Here is a 16,490-nt window from a genome sequence, read left to right as displayed (position 1 = left end):
AGAGAGAGATATAAGTTATAAGATATACTGTAAGTAGAAGTTTATTTAACATATTATGGCATAGCAATGGTAGCAATTGTTTTACAGAGTTAAACAGTTGAAATAAGATTCTTGAGCTGCTGAGCTGGCCATTTTAAGTCAGAAGGTTCAGCCAAACTTATGTTTATTTTTACAATTTGAACTGCTGAACAGGCTGTTTCAACGGGAGTTGACCCTTTCAACTCCCGTTAGGTATTGCATTAGCCTATTGTTGAGATTGAAGGTGAGGTCAGAAAATTATTGGGTGAGATGTTGGGGAGTTGTAAGCCTAATTGTAAGTAGCAGTGTGAAGATAGTATAGGTGTGGCATAGATGAGAATTTTATTTAACTTTTATTTAACCAGACTCTGTTTGTCAAGGGAAGCCTGGCCAAGACCGCAGCAGCACAGAAAGTTACGGACAGGACAGCATAATTCAAGTCTTTATGCAGGGTGGCATGCAGTGGAAGCAGAGGTCATGAATGCTGTTTTCCCAAACTCTGTTTAAGCTTTGGTGACAGTCAGCAAATATAAATCCTGGGACCTCAGACTATACTGAGGTCCACATTTCTGACTAATATGGACTCACAAGTAGGAATGAAGCTTTCCCATGTTTATAAATAATAATAAAAGAAAAAGATAGACCAGTGACTAAGTCTACACATGGACAGAGATGCTCAACCAGCCTTGGCATAGGAGGTGCAATGTTGAGTCAGGGATTTGCAATTTGTAATCTCAAAACACCATGTTAAACTGAGTGTGAAGGCACTTAGCTGATGCATTTATATACCGCATCGCAATTAAAATCCACAAATGTTTGAAACAAGACACCACATCCATCTGTTTTCCTTGTGTAGTTACAATTCTGGTTTGATGGTTTGTTCCTCACATTTGGAAAATGACCATGAAATCCAAGTGGGCTACTTGCAAGAAATCCCTCCACCACTTGATACAAATCCACTGGACTGGTGGAAAGCCAACCAAGTAGGATTCCCGAGGCTGACAGCACTAACGCAACGGTACCTCTGCACCCCAGGACCTCTGTCCCGTCAGAGCGTCTTCTCTGCTGCTGGGCTGACAAACGGCTCATATGTGGTGCGTTACTCTGGAGCATTTGGACATGCTGATCTTTATAAATAAAAATGTTTAGGCAACAGGCCTAAAATAGTTAACCCCAGCCGATATGGTCAACAATAGGCCTTTTTAATTTCCTTTGGAGTTTGGAAATGTTATTTCAGTTGGACTAATATGAGAATGCGAGATGAGAATGCAGCAAGATTTCACGAGCCATAAATCCATCGCCTACATAGACTAATAATAGACCAACATCCTGTTCCAACAGGAAATACATCAAATCAAGTAAAGATGCCGTTTCATGGGGTCTTTAACTACCTTTCAAGTCTGCTGCAGATATGCTTTGTTTTCAGCTGTTCACTCAGCAGGGATTCCAGTATCTTAGCAAGGACAGAAAATTTTGAAATAGGCCTGTAATGATTCAAAAGTCTTGGATCCCCACCTGAGTGAGATTAAAGGTTGGGCAATAAAATGAGCCGCTAACTTTAAAAAATATGTCAGTAGCTTTCTGTGATACAGGTATTTAAGGTACAGGTATTTAATTTCTGGACCTCTGAAACAGTAAAAGGTGAAAGCAAAACGCCTTACCAACAGTAACGTGACAGAATGTCAGAACAACATAGCAGAATTCAGTGAGGTCAGATCAGTGAGAAGAGCTGGTGTGGAGGCGGGTGGTTCTGGGATGCCAGAACTTACTGTTGAGCCCTCCGGGGGTGTCATGGACATCATCCAACAAAACATCTGTGATGGAAGATGCTTACTTGATAAACCCAATGACATACCTGCTCTCAACCTCCCCCCAATCATTTAACATCCAAGCAAAGTATCTACATGGGCCCTAGATAACACAAGTTTTGCTGTAGAAGATCCAGTGTATTGATCAATGAAGGCATGCACACACACTCGTCTTAAATGAATCCCAGCCACAGACCTGTCCAGGTCCTTTTTCACAATAACCTGCTCTATCCATCAGAATAGATTCCAATATATATTCCACACAGCAGGTTGAATCATTTCCGTGGCAGCAGCGGCCACAGCCCACGACCTCCCAGGGTAAATGTCAACTCTACCATTAGGAAAGAGCCTGGTAGGAGCCTCCAGCGCCTTCTTACCCTCGCCTCGTCACTCTCCTCACCGCGCCCACAGCACAGCTGAGCTGTAGGTAGCAACAGCTCGGGGTGAGAGTGAGTGAGTGAATATGAGCTTGTGTGTATGCGTCTGTATTCCGGCATGTATGTGCATGTTTATGTGTATGTTTTTGTGCGTGGATGCTTGTGTGTGTCCGCCTTCTGTCCTAGGCTGTCTTATATAAGTAGTTCACACTGGGCCTGGGGAGCAGAAGGCCCCCAGCTCTCTCACACAGCCATGCGCTGACTAATTAGCTCTCCTGCCAGGCATACCCTCACTGCCCACCCAAAGCTTATGTTGAACTCTAACAGCATCTCATCATCACCAGTGACCACCCGCAACCCCCCTAGAGACCTAATGCTGCCCAGCCAAATCTCCCGTTGCTCTCTATCACCTCCCACTGTCTACCTAGATCTTTCACATGAAGTATATGTCAGAGTAAGGAACAACAAAGCACAAGGCAAGCACTCAGGAACGCAGCTTCAGACTCTCATTACCACTATCCGAAGTAGTTTGGTGGAGCAGGGACTGGTCTTCTCTCTGGGATAAAGTGACACTGCTGCTTTTTCAGGTGAAGTGGCTCACACACCCATGATGTAGTCGTGTAAAGTGAACCAGCCACACCTGTGTCTCTATGTGTCCCTCACACGAGGCCCTGGAGGACCCCCACAATACCTACAGAATCTGTCTCGGCTAATCTTAATCATATTTCTCATCTAGACAGACATCTTGTCCAGACAGACTGGAAATCCTGATAGGTGATGACACTGTGTGAAATATGATATCTTGGCAGATAGCACCTTGGAAATTGCCTGAGCTGTCGTGAAAATGCAATTGTTTCTCTTCAGAGATATAAGAAAAAAGGTACAGGCTGCACCTCTTGGTGACTTAGACAAGACTGGGCAAGCCAATTGTGGGCTGATTGTGTTTAGCAGTGTAAAGGTCTGCCCTTTGACCTCCAAATGAAATATTAAAAGATGGTAATGAGTGCACAGAGGGGAAGGGGCTAGCAGCTAATTCCACCTCACTGCTGGTGCCTGGCCCAGTCGTGAGGCCGCCAGTGTTGTGTCTTTGACTGGTTACTGCTTATTTATGATAATGATATAAACACATTCCCTCTACTCAGCTTTGTGCACGAGATAAGCAATGCTCAGTGCTCAAGTTTACAGCCCCTCTTTCCCCCTCCACTCTTTCTCCAACACCACCACTCAGACCAGGCATAATCATTCTCATTTTGGATAGCTCATTCCCAGGTGCATGCCCACGTAATTGCACTCATACAGAGATGTGCAATATTATGCACTGCCTGGAAAAAAAAAAAAGAACGTATAGGAAGAATATGGACATATGCTCATGTTCATGGAAATGAGCTCAGGGCTTTTAAAATGTCCTTTCACAGTAATTGCGCTGACATTTCTATCGTTCTTAAAGTACACAAAATAGAGTTGAGCAATCTGCAAATTGTGAATAATAGAAAAAGCAGAGTGTGAAAATGTCACTGCAGTTCTGTTTTGCAGAAACATTGATAACTGCAATATTGGAGTATTTCACACTCCTTGTAAGACAACATGGATGATTATGAACACGATCCAATAAATGGGCAGAGAAAGGCAATCTGTTTTCTAATCCAACATGAAATGAGAGCTAAACTCATCTTACCTATACTCCTGTAAAAGAAAGGGAGAGCGAGGAGCAGCCATGTGGCCATTTGGTCAGAGGATGAATGAAGGACAACTCAGGCACCAGGAGCCGTCTAGAGCCATGTACAGTTGAGAGAAATCTTCCTGTGTGGGAGTTCCCAAATATTATCAGTGTTGAAGTGTGAGATGTTATGATATATAGTAACATAAAGAAATGAAGACAAGGAGCATAGGGAGAGAGGAAAGGTGTCAAAAGGCTTGGGAAAATGAAGAGAGGAGAGGGAGTGCCAAATGACTTGAGGGAGCAAAGTGACAGATGACGGAAGGCGCCTTAGAATGAAAGAGGGACTAGATAGATGTAACCTCATCAATTGCTACAGCAAAAGCTCTTTGTTCTAACTTTGTCTCAGAGTTGTGTTTTATGTCATGGGAATTTTGTCTGTGAGGGCAGTGATGTAGTGTATTTGATGAAGTAAATAATGTTGTCCAATTTGGAATGTACAAATGCAGCGTGTACACAGGGTTGTGTCCAAATGGGCTTGCTCTTGTTTGTAAACTGTTTTACATTTCCATTTTTGGCTCATTTGTGTCTCACAGCTGATAAATTTTAAAGTACTTTCTAAAATTGTATTGTATTCATATCCGGGCATTCCATAAGCCCCATTGCTATGATTAATTTACCTAAGGCTAAACAGAAGGTGAATGAGTGGTTTGGCACCCCAGCATCAGTGGCTCCAAGGAAGCTTTAGTGTGCTGCTCTTGTCGCTGCACAATAGCATTTAATACCCCCATTATCTGTCCTCTTTGGTCCCTCATCCTGATTCCTCTCTTTATATCCCCGCAGATCTGATAACCGCAGTGTCAGACTAGTTTTTCTGTATTATTTTAGGAGATCCCCAGAGATTAGATCTGTTCCTGGGTGTAGTCCTAGCCTTTAGTTTCCCCCTCCTAGAGCAGTATCAGCACAATATCAGACACTTATAATAACTGTTGCCATATCATCTTTTTTTGGGGGGGTTTTGTTTAGTAAATTGGATTGCAGCTCTTTTAAGCATGCTCTGCTGTGCTGTGTAGTTCAGGGCTGTATCTTGATAAAGCTGTAGGCTTTTCCATAATGACCCATGGCTCAGCCTTTGGAATACATTCCATGACAAATAGATGAGATACACTCACAGAAATAGCAGTAATGATCTTGTTTTTCAGGGAGTTAAAGGATTATCTAATGGTATTACTGAAAACATCTGTCTAAGCATCATCCCGTACTCGCCGCCTCATATCTCTCTGTTTGCACTGCTCACTGCTGGCAGATATTCAATGACAGCAGTTAGATTGTCATATTTTATAGGGGTTTTGTCTCCAAATTTTCTCTGTTGAAGACAGGGGCCTAGGATTCTTGAGTCAATTTGACAGCAAAATGAAAGAGGGACAGGGACGGACATGGAGAGGAAGATATATAGAAAGAGAGAGGGAAGAAGTAGATAACATTTAATCCTCCTGCCCAGTGCCCCTTGCCAAATTTCTTTTTGGAAGGGAGTACTTTGTCAGGATATTTTCTGTGTTATATGTGCGGAAAGCAGATTATAGATATCAGATTTGTTAATATTACAAACCCGGCAGCAAACAGCTCATCTATCTTACGTACTCAGTCCTCTGCTCGTTGTCATCCTCATTTTCTCTCTCCCTTTTTCTCTCTCATGCTCCCTTCTCTCTCTCTCTCTCTCTCTCTCTCTCTCTCTCTCTCTCTCTCTCTCTCCCCCTCTCTCTCTCTCTCCCTCCCTCCCTCTCCTGCCCCTGTCTTCTGCTTTTAACTCACTCCCCCCATTGCTCTTTTGTTCCCTTCTCTATCATCTCCCTTTGTAACATCAGCTCTTCCAGTGGACTTTCATTTTGCTCCACTCTTTCTCTCCCCATTTTTTTTCTCACTAGCTTAGACTCAATTCGTTTTAAGGAGGAAATAATGAGGGTTCATCTCTGCTGAGTTTCCCTGCTACCTTGGGAGAAGCCTCTTTTCCTGCGCCAATCTGCTCTCTCCTGCAGTCCCGTGCCAAAGCCCACTCCCAGACTCACGACGGATGGATTGGGGCTCATGTCTGAAATGTAATGAAATGAAAGATGAGCCATCACCAGGTGCAGGAAATAAATATTTCACACCCACACATATTTTGTGTACAAGGAAGGTGTGCACATTGTGTGTGCACATTGTATGTCGCTGGTAAAAAGGCAAATATGCCACATATGCTAATTTGAGCTGTCTGCCCACAGTGTATCAGTGGCAACCATGCAAGTGCAGTGCTGCTGCTCCTGTACCCACCTTGCTGACCTGCCTGTCAGCCTGTCTCCTGTGAGACCAACAATACCCCTGCTATTATTAGACCTGTGAGAGAAAAGTCTGACTTGGTAGCACAGTCATATGGCTGGATAACCTACTGTACAGTGTACTGCTACAGTCCACTTAGACTAGGCGAGGATAGACGTCAGAACAATTCTAGCTGTGCGTTTTAGAGAAAGAACAATGCCTTTAGTCTGGTGAACCCTGATATCCTCCTTCCTGCAAATGTATTTTCCCCGGTCAACCAAAGTACATCTCAGCTGGACACTGTTCAATTTGGAGATTTATGTTTCATGTTTGAATATGTAGGAAATTTATGAAATCCCCAACAATTGAGCAACGCAGCCATTTTTCATGCTGATCTTCTCAATTTGTCTCTCATTTATTTCCTTTTTCGCTGCACATGGATTTGTGCAGGCACACGCAAACAGAGACATACACACACACAAAGGCAGTCCCAGTAACCCCAGCTGTGTCTGTGTGTTGTGGCACACAGCTGTAAGATTCTAATATTTTTGCCGTTCATAAATCACCATGATAGCAATGGTTCTATACTGTATAAAAGCTTCATAATCATAAATCACAAGGTTCTATATAAGAGCTTAGCACAAGGATCTGGCAGGATTAATTTGTGGTGAAAATGTTTCAGACAACTTGAACATAAACTTCTTTTATGTTGTCTGTTTCAAATCTGGGTCTTTTGTGACTAGTATATCTTTTGTATTTAGTAGAAGAAAATGCAAGAAGAAGACAATGTCTGAGAGCTACAATTGCATTTACACCATGAGACTTTTCAGCAATCAAGTAAAACGTTTTTCCTCAGCAATTGTCTAAATTCCTCTGTTCTGCCTCCCTCTGATGACACTGTCTCCCTGGTTTTTATCGCTAGGTTATCTATAAATGGCTATAGATTTTTTTTATTTTTCTGCTTGCAAATCATGTTAATAATGGTGTCATCTTCAACGGGTTGCATCTATGTGAATGTGTTTGCAAAGTGTGTGACTCATTAATTCATTAATTGAATTTAACAGCTTATTTCTGTTCAGGGTTCACAGGGAACTGGAACCTATCCCAGCATGCATTTGGTAAAAGGAAGGGAAGCTTTCCTGGACAGGTTGCAAATTCCATACATAAAAGGCCACCTGTGTAGCGCATGTTGGCTGTGAATGTGAAGGTGGTTAATAGGTCTGAGATTGAGTGTCTTTAAGTGACATTTAAGTGGGGATGAGAGGTTCAGTAATATAACATTTGAGGAATTAATATGGACTGCTGGGAAATTAAAACTTAAAATAAAAATACTGTGCCTAGCATTTTCCTCACAAAGATGCATCAAATCCCATATTCCCATCCCTAAATGCATCATGCAGGTGTACAAGCATATGAGAGTAGCCCATATTTCAGTCTGCTCACAGACTTTACACTCATCAGCACAGTGAAACATGACAGAATTCATATGAGAGCCTCTGAGTACTTCAATCACCCAGTGTTTCCTTTACAATAGCAGTAGCCTGGACCAGTGGTTTTCTATCCTACCAGGTACAGTGCAGTTAATTGCATTCACCTTGCATCCCAGGTGTAAAATAGTCCATGATTAGATGGCTAGAATGAAACCCAGCAGGGCTCTGGGTCCCAAAGACTGTGATTGAAAACCACTGGCCTAGACGTTAGAGAAGTCGGGATGTGATTAGAGGGTCGCCGGTTCGAATCCCCAGACTGGCTGGGAAAATTTGGGTGGGGAAAGTGAAGAAGTACCGCTCTCCACTCTCTCAACAACCGCTGTTAAAGTGCCGTTGAGCAAGGCACTTAACTCCCAACTGCTCCAGTGGAGCTGCTCAGTGGCCAACAGTAGAAGACTGGTTGTACTGGGCAGCTCACAGGTATGAATGTGTGGATCTATTTGAATTGTGAAGCAGGGTGTTGCTGGAAAACTTTTCCTGGATAAATAAAGGATTTAAAAAAAAAATCATTTAGCTGCAGTGCCCCCCTATACAGCTGGAAAATTGCATCCACTGCTAGAAAAATGGAAGTACAATGAAAATTCATCATCTAGCCTTATTGTTCAGCCTGCCCAAAAATAATACAATACTATAATTGCAATTGCAAATACAGCATAATTTTCCATGCAGTATATCATGATATAAATGTCTAAATAAGAGCCATTCTTAAACTGCAACACCTACTGAACTGATCCTGGAATGGGCCCAGGAGTGAAGCTGGGTCTCTGAACCAAAAACAAAACCAAAGAACCAAAGCAACACTGCAATCCCTCAGTCAATGGCTATTCAAACAAATGAAAGCAGCCTGTTAGTTAAAGCGCATCACCAGAGAAGTGGTGCTCTTTGTGTGCGCTGATGCACTGATTTGGAGACAGTGGAGAGGTTTGTCATCCCATGTGTCTGCTGTAATGTTCCCTAACTGGAAGACCCTGGTGCCAATGAGTCCCCTTCCCGTACTGGCATGATGAAATTCCTGTTAAAAGTCGGACAAGGATTTCATTTCCAGAGGACAGCAGGAAGTGGATGAATCTAATTTCATTCCCGCCCTGCCACTCTTGGACAATACTAGAGTCTAGTCATATGACATATCAATAATTTACCTGCTGCAATCTGTTGACAGTTATTCCATTAACAAGCAATCATCTGTCTGTGTGTTTGTGTGTGTGTGCTTGCATGCGTGCGTGCATATTATATAATCTGGTCATAGACTTGTGTTTGCACTCTGCACATCAGCACAGTGGTTTTTATAACAAATAGTCAAATCAGTGAGCAATGTATCACACATATATTGAGCTGCATGCTAAAGAGCTAATTAACAAGGGCTGTTATTGAGTTCATGAGCTTTTCCGACATCTTAATTACATCTTAATGACATTTCGGTTGCAATGGTTGAGCTGGATAGCCTGAGATGGGGCAAAACCAAAGCTGACACGCTGAGGAAAGCAAAGAAGTGATTGAGACTAGAGAGGAGGGCAGGGAGGCAGGGATAGATGAAGAGATGGAGAGAGGGAGGGATTGAAAGAGAGTGGCTTTTTATATGTACGTATGTGTGGGAATGTTAGGCTTTGGTTAACACCAATAGTCAGTGATAGCCTGAGAATTGGTTCTCTCTCTCTCTCTCTCTCTCTCTCTCTCTCTCTCTCTCTCTCTCTCTCTCTCTCTCTCTCTCTCTCTCTCTCTCTCTCTCTCTCTCTCTCTCTCTCTCTCTCTCTCTCTCTCTCTCTCTCTCTCTCTCTCTCTCTCTCTCTCTCTCTCTTCCTTCCTCCCTCCCTATCTCTCCCTCTCTCCCAGTGGGATATGGGACTCCGCATTGCCCAGTAATTACTCTGCCCAAGTCCCGGTAGCATCATGTCTCATATGGGCCTCCTAATCGGATTCCTAGCATTTATTACCGGGAAATTTCAGTATACTCACTCACTGGAAATAATGAGATGTGCACTGCCAATGAGATAGCGTGATAATGGTGTTTCTGGCAGATAGATGGTTGATTAGATACAATAATCTTCTGCAGTGCTGTATTTTGCATTGTAGATGCTGCTGCGTGGTCTATGGTGGATTGCAGGGTATAGTTCCTCTCTGCATTCTGGTGGGCAGGCCGTGTATTTTTAGCTGGAAGAGTGATGCACATTTATGCAACTCCTAACTAAGTCAGTCGACTGCCACAGAAGAACAATGGGCTGTAGTGAAGCAAACTGGTGCACAAGTAGTGAAGCAAACTGGCTGTAGTGAAGCAAACACAGACCTCAAACTAACCTAGCGATAACATGATTTAACCCATTATCACCTGCCTACTGTCTGTTGCATGCACACAATACACACAGACACACACACAAAATCAAGACCTTGACAAGAGGGCAGATAATTGAATCAAATCTCCCAAGGCAAATATTTATTTATTTACCAGATGAATTGCTCTATTTGTCAGCCACGTTTTCCTGGGCTCAGCTGGCCTGTACTGTCCTCCACATGAGAGCAGCCATTAGAGAAGAAGAGACAGAGAAATAGGGAGAGAGAGAGAGAGAGAGATGGACAACAATAGACAACACAGAAGAAAACCAGACGATGATGGTGAGCAGGCAGCAAATGAGGGATTACAGCAGAGAAAAATGAGGGAGGAAAGGTTGAATGGGAACTTTGACTGAACCCCCTTTTGTGAAGAGTTAAAGTATAAGGGGCTCCCAGACAGATGAACAAACAGAAGGAGTGGATGTGGGTTGATAGATTGGGTAGCAGGAGGCACATTACTAAAGAGTCTGTTGGTTGGTACAGATGCTGTTCTGTTCTGTCTGCAGCCGTCTCTGTTTATCACTTTCCTCCTCTCCCCAAGCCCTCTCTCCTCTGTATACTACCCGCTCTGTCTAGCCTAAATCTGTCAGAATACAGCCACAAATACCTGGCAACAACCACCATTTACACTCACCCCCTCATCTCCCCATCTTTCCTGCTCTACAATGCATCAGGCCTCCATTCATTTGCACCTCCTCCCCGTTACTCTCAGCCTTCATTCATTTTACTTAGCCTTTATGGGTTTACTTAGCATTTTATTCGCCTAGAAAGGGCGATAAAAGAAAGAGCTCTTTTTTCTGTAGCGAGATTGGCTATTCATTCTAACGGATCTAGGTCCACAGATGCCAGTGTAATTTGGTAGTTTTCCACTTATGAAGGCCATGAACTTTTTTCTATCACAGCCTCAAAGTGGAACATTAGGCCCCCATGGTCTGTGCCACTCTCTCAGCCTACTTGTGGCATGGAGTGTCTAGCCTAAATATTTTATTCTAATGCTGCAAACACCCAGTGTATCTGTTGCTCAGATTGTCTCTCCTGTTCCCAGCCAGATGTGCTTTAAATCCAGGCCAGGGATAGACTGGCCAAGACCCCTACCAACTCTAATCTGCTTATGTCTACTAGTCCTAGCACTCCTCTCCTGCTTCTGCCCGTTGTCGAGTCTATCTCTAGCCAGATTGACTGGTGCCCCATTGACCCCTGACAGGCAGGGCAGTAACTACCAGCCAGCTTCTGCTGTACTGGGGCCATTGGCTGTCGGTCATGAAGAGCAATAGAATAGCAGTGTGTCACCCTGATACACTGTGAGTGAGTCATTGACTGACGTCCTGTCAGGTACTGTATAATGTACTCTATCTGTAGCGAGTGGCTAGGGATTGATCTTATTCAACTCTATCATAATCACACCACGCCCGGCATGCTGTGTGTATTGATCGGCATGGTAGCGATCAGCAGGAGGTGCATACGGGTTGTGACTGCACTGATTAGTGTCTCTATGTGCGTACCTCCCAGGTTCACAGAGGCAGACACTATTGTAATGGGGGACGTGACGTACGGAGCCTGCTGTGTGGACGACTTCACCGCCCGAGCCCTGGGAGCCGATTTCATGGTGCACTATGGCCACAGTTGTCTCAGTGAGTCTCTCTCTGTGTCTTTTTCACTCTCTCTCTCTTTCTTTCCCCTCTCTCTCTCTCTCTGCCTGTCAGTTTTCCTGTTTATTTGTCTGTCTCTCTGCATCTCTCTCCCTCTGCACACAAACACACACTTTCAGTTACAATTGCACCACACAGAGAAACATGTGACGCGAGCAAGCAACAAGGACTCCGACCCTCTGAGAGTGGGCTGTATCAAAAGGAAGGCAGAGCACATGCATACATATAGACAGACAGACAGAGAAACAGACAGACAGACAGAGCTATTGATCAACTGCAGGCGTAACTAGTTAGTACGGCATGCCTAGCTTTAGCATGGAAGGCATATCAGACCTTTGGAGCCTGGACAGCACATTTACCCAGCAGATCAATGGGGAACATGCATTAGAGCTGTCCTTTGAAAATCTCGAGCAGTTCTTGAGGACCTTCACCCTCGCCCCCGCTGTCTGTTGCTGAACATGGGAGGAAATGCTAAATCAATAGATTTGATATATCCCTGCCAGAGCAACCTCACCTCTCCCAAATACCAGAAATGACCAACAGAATATTAATACATTGGACAACTCTCCCTTTGTGTTGGTGTGTTTGTTTGTGTGTGTGTGTGTGTGCGCGTACACACATTAATGTTGGTCCCCTGTTGTGTGTGTGAGTATGTGCGTGTTTACAAAACAACAAACATGGTACAAATTCACTTACACGCACAGGAGAACCCGATAAAAGCAAAGACTTGTACACTGAGATCGATACCAGTCTTAAGAATAGCATTTGCCATACTGAAATTGAATCAGTGTTAAGCCTCTAAACTCTCTCTGAATTATGAGAATTAGACCAGATGTTAAATAAGGGTAGAGAGATATTCAAAGAAATTCCACAGTGTAGTGATGATGCAGAGTGCTGGGTAACGCTGACTGACATGGCAGCCCAGCGTCAGATATTGTGGAGCATCATCAGCACCGCTACCCAGGATGTCAGACACCTGTGCGAGATTAAAGAGACTGTGCGCCGACTGACTCATAAAGACACCGTCCCTCCCGCTCTCCCTTTATTTACCTTTCTTTCCCTCTCCCGCATCTTCTTTTGACCATTGTTGTCATCTTTCCTTTTGTCATCATAAAGCACCTCCATGTACCACAATGTTTTGATGTTTATTTTTTGTTTCCCCAATACAGATTACACTTTATGAAAAATGCATGACTCTTAAGATTTCTGGTCAGTGAATTCTCGCAGGTTTCTTGTCCATTATCATAAAACTATGAAATTATTTGAACAAAATGAAACTATTTATTGGATTAAAAATAAAACATCATCAAAATCAATCATAATGGTATTGGATAAATGCACCACTTTTTGTGCAAACATATCTTAAAACACAATGGGCCTCATTCACAAAATGTACCTTTCCTTTCTTTCTTTTATTCTTGAGAGAAATGTTACGCAAAAATAATGTAGAATTCATTAAACGTGCAGCAGCTTTGACATTGTTCTGTCAAATGTTGAATGCCAATCAATGTTAAATTTGGCGACGTGATAAAAGATGAGTTGGATGCAGCGATGTTTGTCTGTGTCTATGTCTGACTTTGTTTACATGGGTGTTAGTAAGCAAGTGTGCAGATGACCTTAGATATAACACACAGATGAATAAAAACATTGATGGAGCATGCTAGTCTTGTCCATCTCATTGACTGTGTCTCTAATTGCAGTGGCTAAGTGCTCTCGGGCTTCCACGCTAATGTGATCACAGAGCAGATCGATGCCACTTTACTTTGCCCTTTATGTTTTGGTAGTGCCTGTAAACAAGCAACAGACAGCTGTATGTCTCAGTCTGAACTTTTACTCATCATTCCCCTCATCCATGTTATATTTAACTCCTTGCTTTCTCACCCAGCACATGGGCCTGCTGCAAAGCCCACCTCTTAAATCCCTATCCATCTTTCTTCCACTCTTTCCCTTCCTTCTTGGCTGAGATGCCAGCCCATTCATCACAGCTAATTGACAACCCCCCCCCTCGCGCGCACACACACACACACACACACACACACACACACACACACACACACACACACACACACACACACACGCTCTAGCCCCATCTCTTTTTCCAATCCTCTTTTCCATTCCTTATCTTTTTGAATATATACAGTACATTATTAACCCTCCCCATCTTCCACAATTGAATTCCAGTGTGTTTTCCAGCCTACTTTCATAGGGATTCTTCATTCCTCGCTCCCGTTTTCCATTCCATCTGCTTCAGATCCTCTGTCAAGATGTGTATCTTCCAGCGCTCCCGTCTATCCCAGTCCCCACTCTATCTTCACCTTCTATATTTCCACCTCCCACCTCCCCTTATCTCTCTCACTCCTGCTTTCATCTATGCCATAAAGTGAGCTGCACTTGCTCAAAAACATTTGCACAATAATGGGCCATTTGTTTAATCATATAAAATAAAATAAACGCTCTTGCTCATGATCTGCAAATTGAATGTAACACAAGGAACCATAATTATGATGATCAACACCAACGATAATTCCTCTCGCTTACCCATGCCCTTTCCCTCTCTGTTGTTGGACTCTTTCCTGCTTTCCTCCTCCTCTAACTCAGCAGGTCTCTAGCTACCTCTCCTAGGCCCGGGCGCGTAGTAAATGGCCTGTGAAATTAACGGCATTAATAGTAATCGCATGTGTCCCTCTCCTTCCCTAAATAATTGAGGTCTTTGCATCAGTTCCTGCGTATGCTGGAGACTCACATGGAATGAGTTTCAGTTATATCACAAGGGTGCGTGTGCCGACTGCATGCTATATACAGTATGTACTGTGTGTGTTCTCATATAACTATATCACTGAACATGTGCTGCGTGTTAAAGTGTCAGGCTGGAGCTACCATGAATAGTGTATATATATAGTGTATAAATATATATATACATATATATATATATATATGTATATATATACCTGACATAACAGAGTGAATTATTCATCTATCTTTCTTATGTCTTTGTCTCCCTGCAGTCCCCATAGACTCCACAGCAGGCATTAAGATGCTGTACGTGTTTGTGGATATCCAGATGGACAATGCACACTTCCTGGACACGGTCAAGTTCAACTTTCCCCCTGGACACTCTCTGGCACTCGTCAGCACTATTCAGTTTGTGGCTGCACTGCAGGTGATATTAGGCATTGTGTGTTTGTGTGTGTGTATGTGTGTATCTGCACACATTTGTGTGTCAGAGAGAGTCGGGGTGGAGTGATTCTGTATCGTTACCTGAATGTATTATTTTCACTCATATGCGTATTTTCACTTGTACTCAAGTATTTTCACTCACTACCTCTACCTGTACACACTCACACAAATACATCTGTGTGTTTGTTACAAATATACTTTTTCACGGTTGTTGCACTTTCATGAACAAGCTCATGCTCCACACTTAAGTTCAGTTCAAGTGTGGGTTTGAGAAATCCAGCTGCAGTTATTTTAGATTTGAAAGGTGGATTGAACTCTCAGTTCAACGTCGTGCTCAGCTCTGCTCTTTATGTAAGCAGTAGCAGCCGCTATAGTATTAAGCTTGTATACAGGCTGCTCTCTCACTTTAGTCTCACTCAGTCGCTGCTCTATAATGTGTTTTGCTGCTTTGACATGCTGTGTAGGACCAACACGAGCCTAGGCTTTCAGTAATGTAACCACTGTTATTTTTACACCATGCTCTGCCTGTGTGTGTCATATTTTGTGTGGGAGAGTTGTGTGTGCATTCATGTGTATATACTGTATGTGTATTATGTATGTAGTTATGTGTGTATGTGTATGTACGTGTGTGTGTGTGTGTGTGTGCCTCCTTCTTGCTCATGTCTTACGTTGTGTAGGCTTGAGCAGGTCACACAATATAGGCTGAAGGAGTTGGAAGTTCACCCCATATTCCCAATGTACCATCAACTTAAAAGCGCTCAATTTATCCTTCCACCTCCAAGCACACCAACTCTGCTTTTTTTCCCCGTAATTGTTTGCACTTGCTCTCATCCTCTCTCATCTGAAATGAATGTAGGTGTTTGGAAAAGCTGCTGCTCTTGAATCTCAGAGCTCTCCCTCTCTGGAAAGATTTATTTCCTGTATTTTTGTTGTTGTGTCTATATTGCTCTTTATTTCTTTTGAAATATAACACACCATGTGATAGACACTTTTAACCTTAATGCGTTGTAGTTCATGAATGCATGCGTTAAAGCATGGGTGGCTCCAGTGGGATTCAAACCCCTGGGAATATTAGTGCCATGCACTGCTCATTCAGGAGCTATTCAGGGCCACATGTTCATTGTATTCTTTTGTGACCTCTCTCTTTCTTTGCACCCTTGCCCTCTGCAAATCCCTCATCTTTTGATCTCTCCTCCCTCTTTTTTTTCTCCATAAATATTCTATATATCCTGCCTCACCATTACCCATTATCCTATGCCTCCTGTCTCTCTCTATTGTATGTTATCCATTCCTTCCTTCCCTGCCTTCTTTTGTGTACCTTCCTTCTCCCTCTCTTGGATTCTCTTACTCGCTTTCCTTCTCTGTTTCTCTCTTCCTCCATGCTGCAGGCTGTGAGTGCAGCCCTGAGGCCGGAGTATGAAGTGCTGGTGCCCCAATGTCGACCCCTGTCACCGGGAGAAATTTTGGGCTGCACCTCCCCTCGCCTGGAGCGCCATGTCAATGCCATCATGTAAGAGACCTGCTTTCTCCTGTCCTCCACATCACAGTTTCAGCCTGGGTTCTGTCCCCTGTCCCTGTCTAGTTACCAGAGATACCCCACCAGCACATCTGCCTTCATCCAGCCACTATCCCCCGACAGCCACCATAATTACACTGTTACCTTGCCACTGCCATGGCCACCATGTGACATGAAG

At 43.4% G+C, this 16,490-nt stretch overlaps 1 protein-coding gene across 1 annotated transcript in view; it reads left to right on the top strand.

Moving 5' to 3' along the window:
* The window catches only part of dph1 (diphthamide biosynthesis 1), a 56,118-nt gene that overhangs the window by 22,806 nt on the left and 16,822 nt on the right, over positions 1-16,490 (top strand). The window contains exons 4-6 of the mRNA XM_071539782.1: positions 11,480-11,601; positions 14,625-14,779; positions 16,185-16,306. Of these exons, the coding sequence (XP_071395883.1) occupies positions 11,480-11,601; positions 14,625-14,779; positions 16,185-16,306 (399 nt within the window). The remainder of the gene's footprint in view (positions 1-11,479; positions 11,602-14,624; positions 14,780-16,184; positions 16,307-16,490) is intronic.

Source organism: Centroberyx affinis, unplaced genomic scaffold, assembly GCF_046629955.1.
Source record: "Centroberyx affinis isolate AG114_WGS23_722 - 3 ecotype Tasmania unplaced genomic scaffold, CSIRO-AGI_Caff_v1 ptg003519l_1, whole genome shotgun sequence".
NCBI lineage: Eukaryota > Metazoa > Chordata > Actinopteri > Beryciformes > Berycidae > Centroberyx > Centroberyx affinis.
The sequence above is the reverse complement of the archived record's forward strand: the minus strand, read 5'-3'. Positions and strand labels throughout refer to the sequence as shown.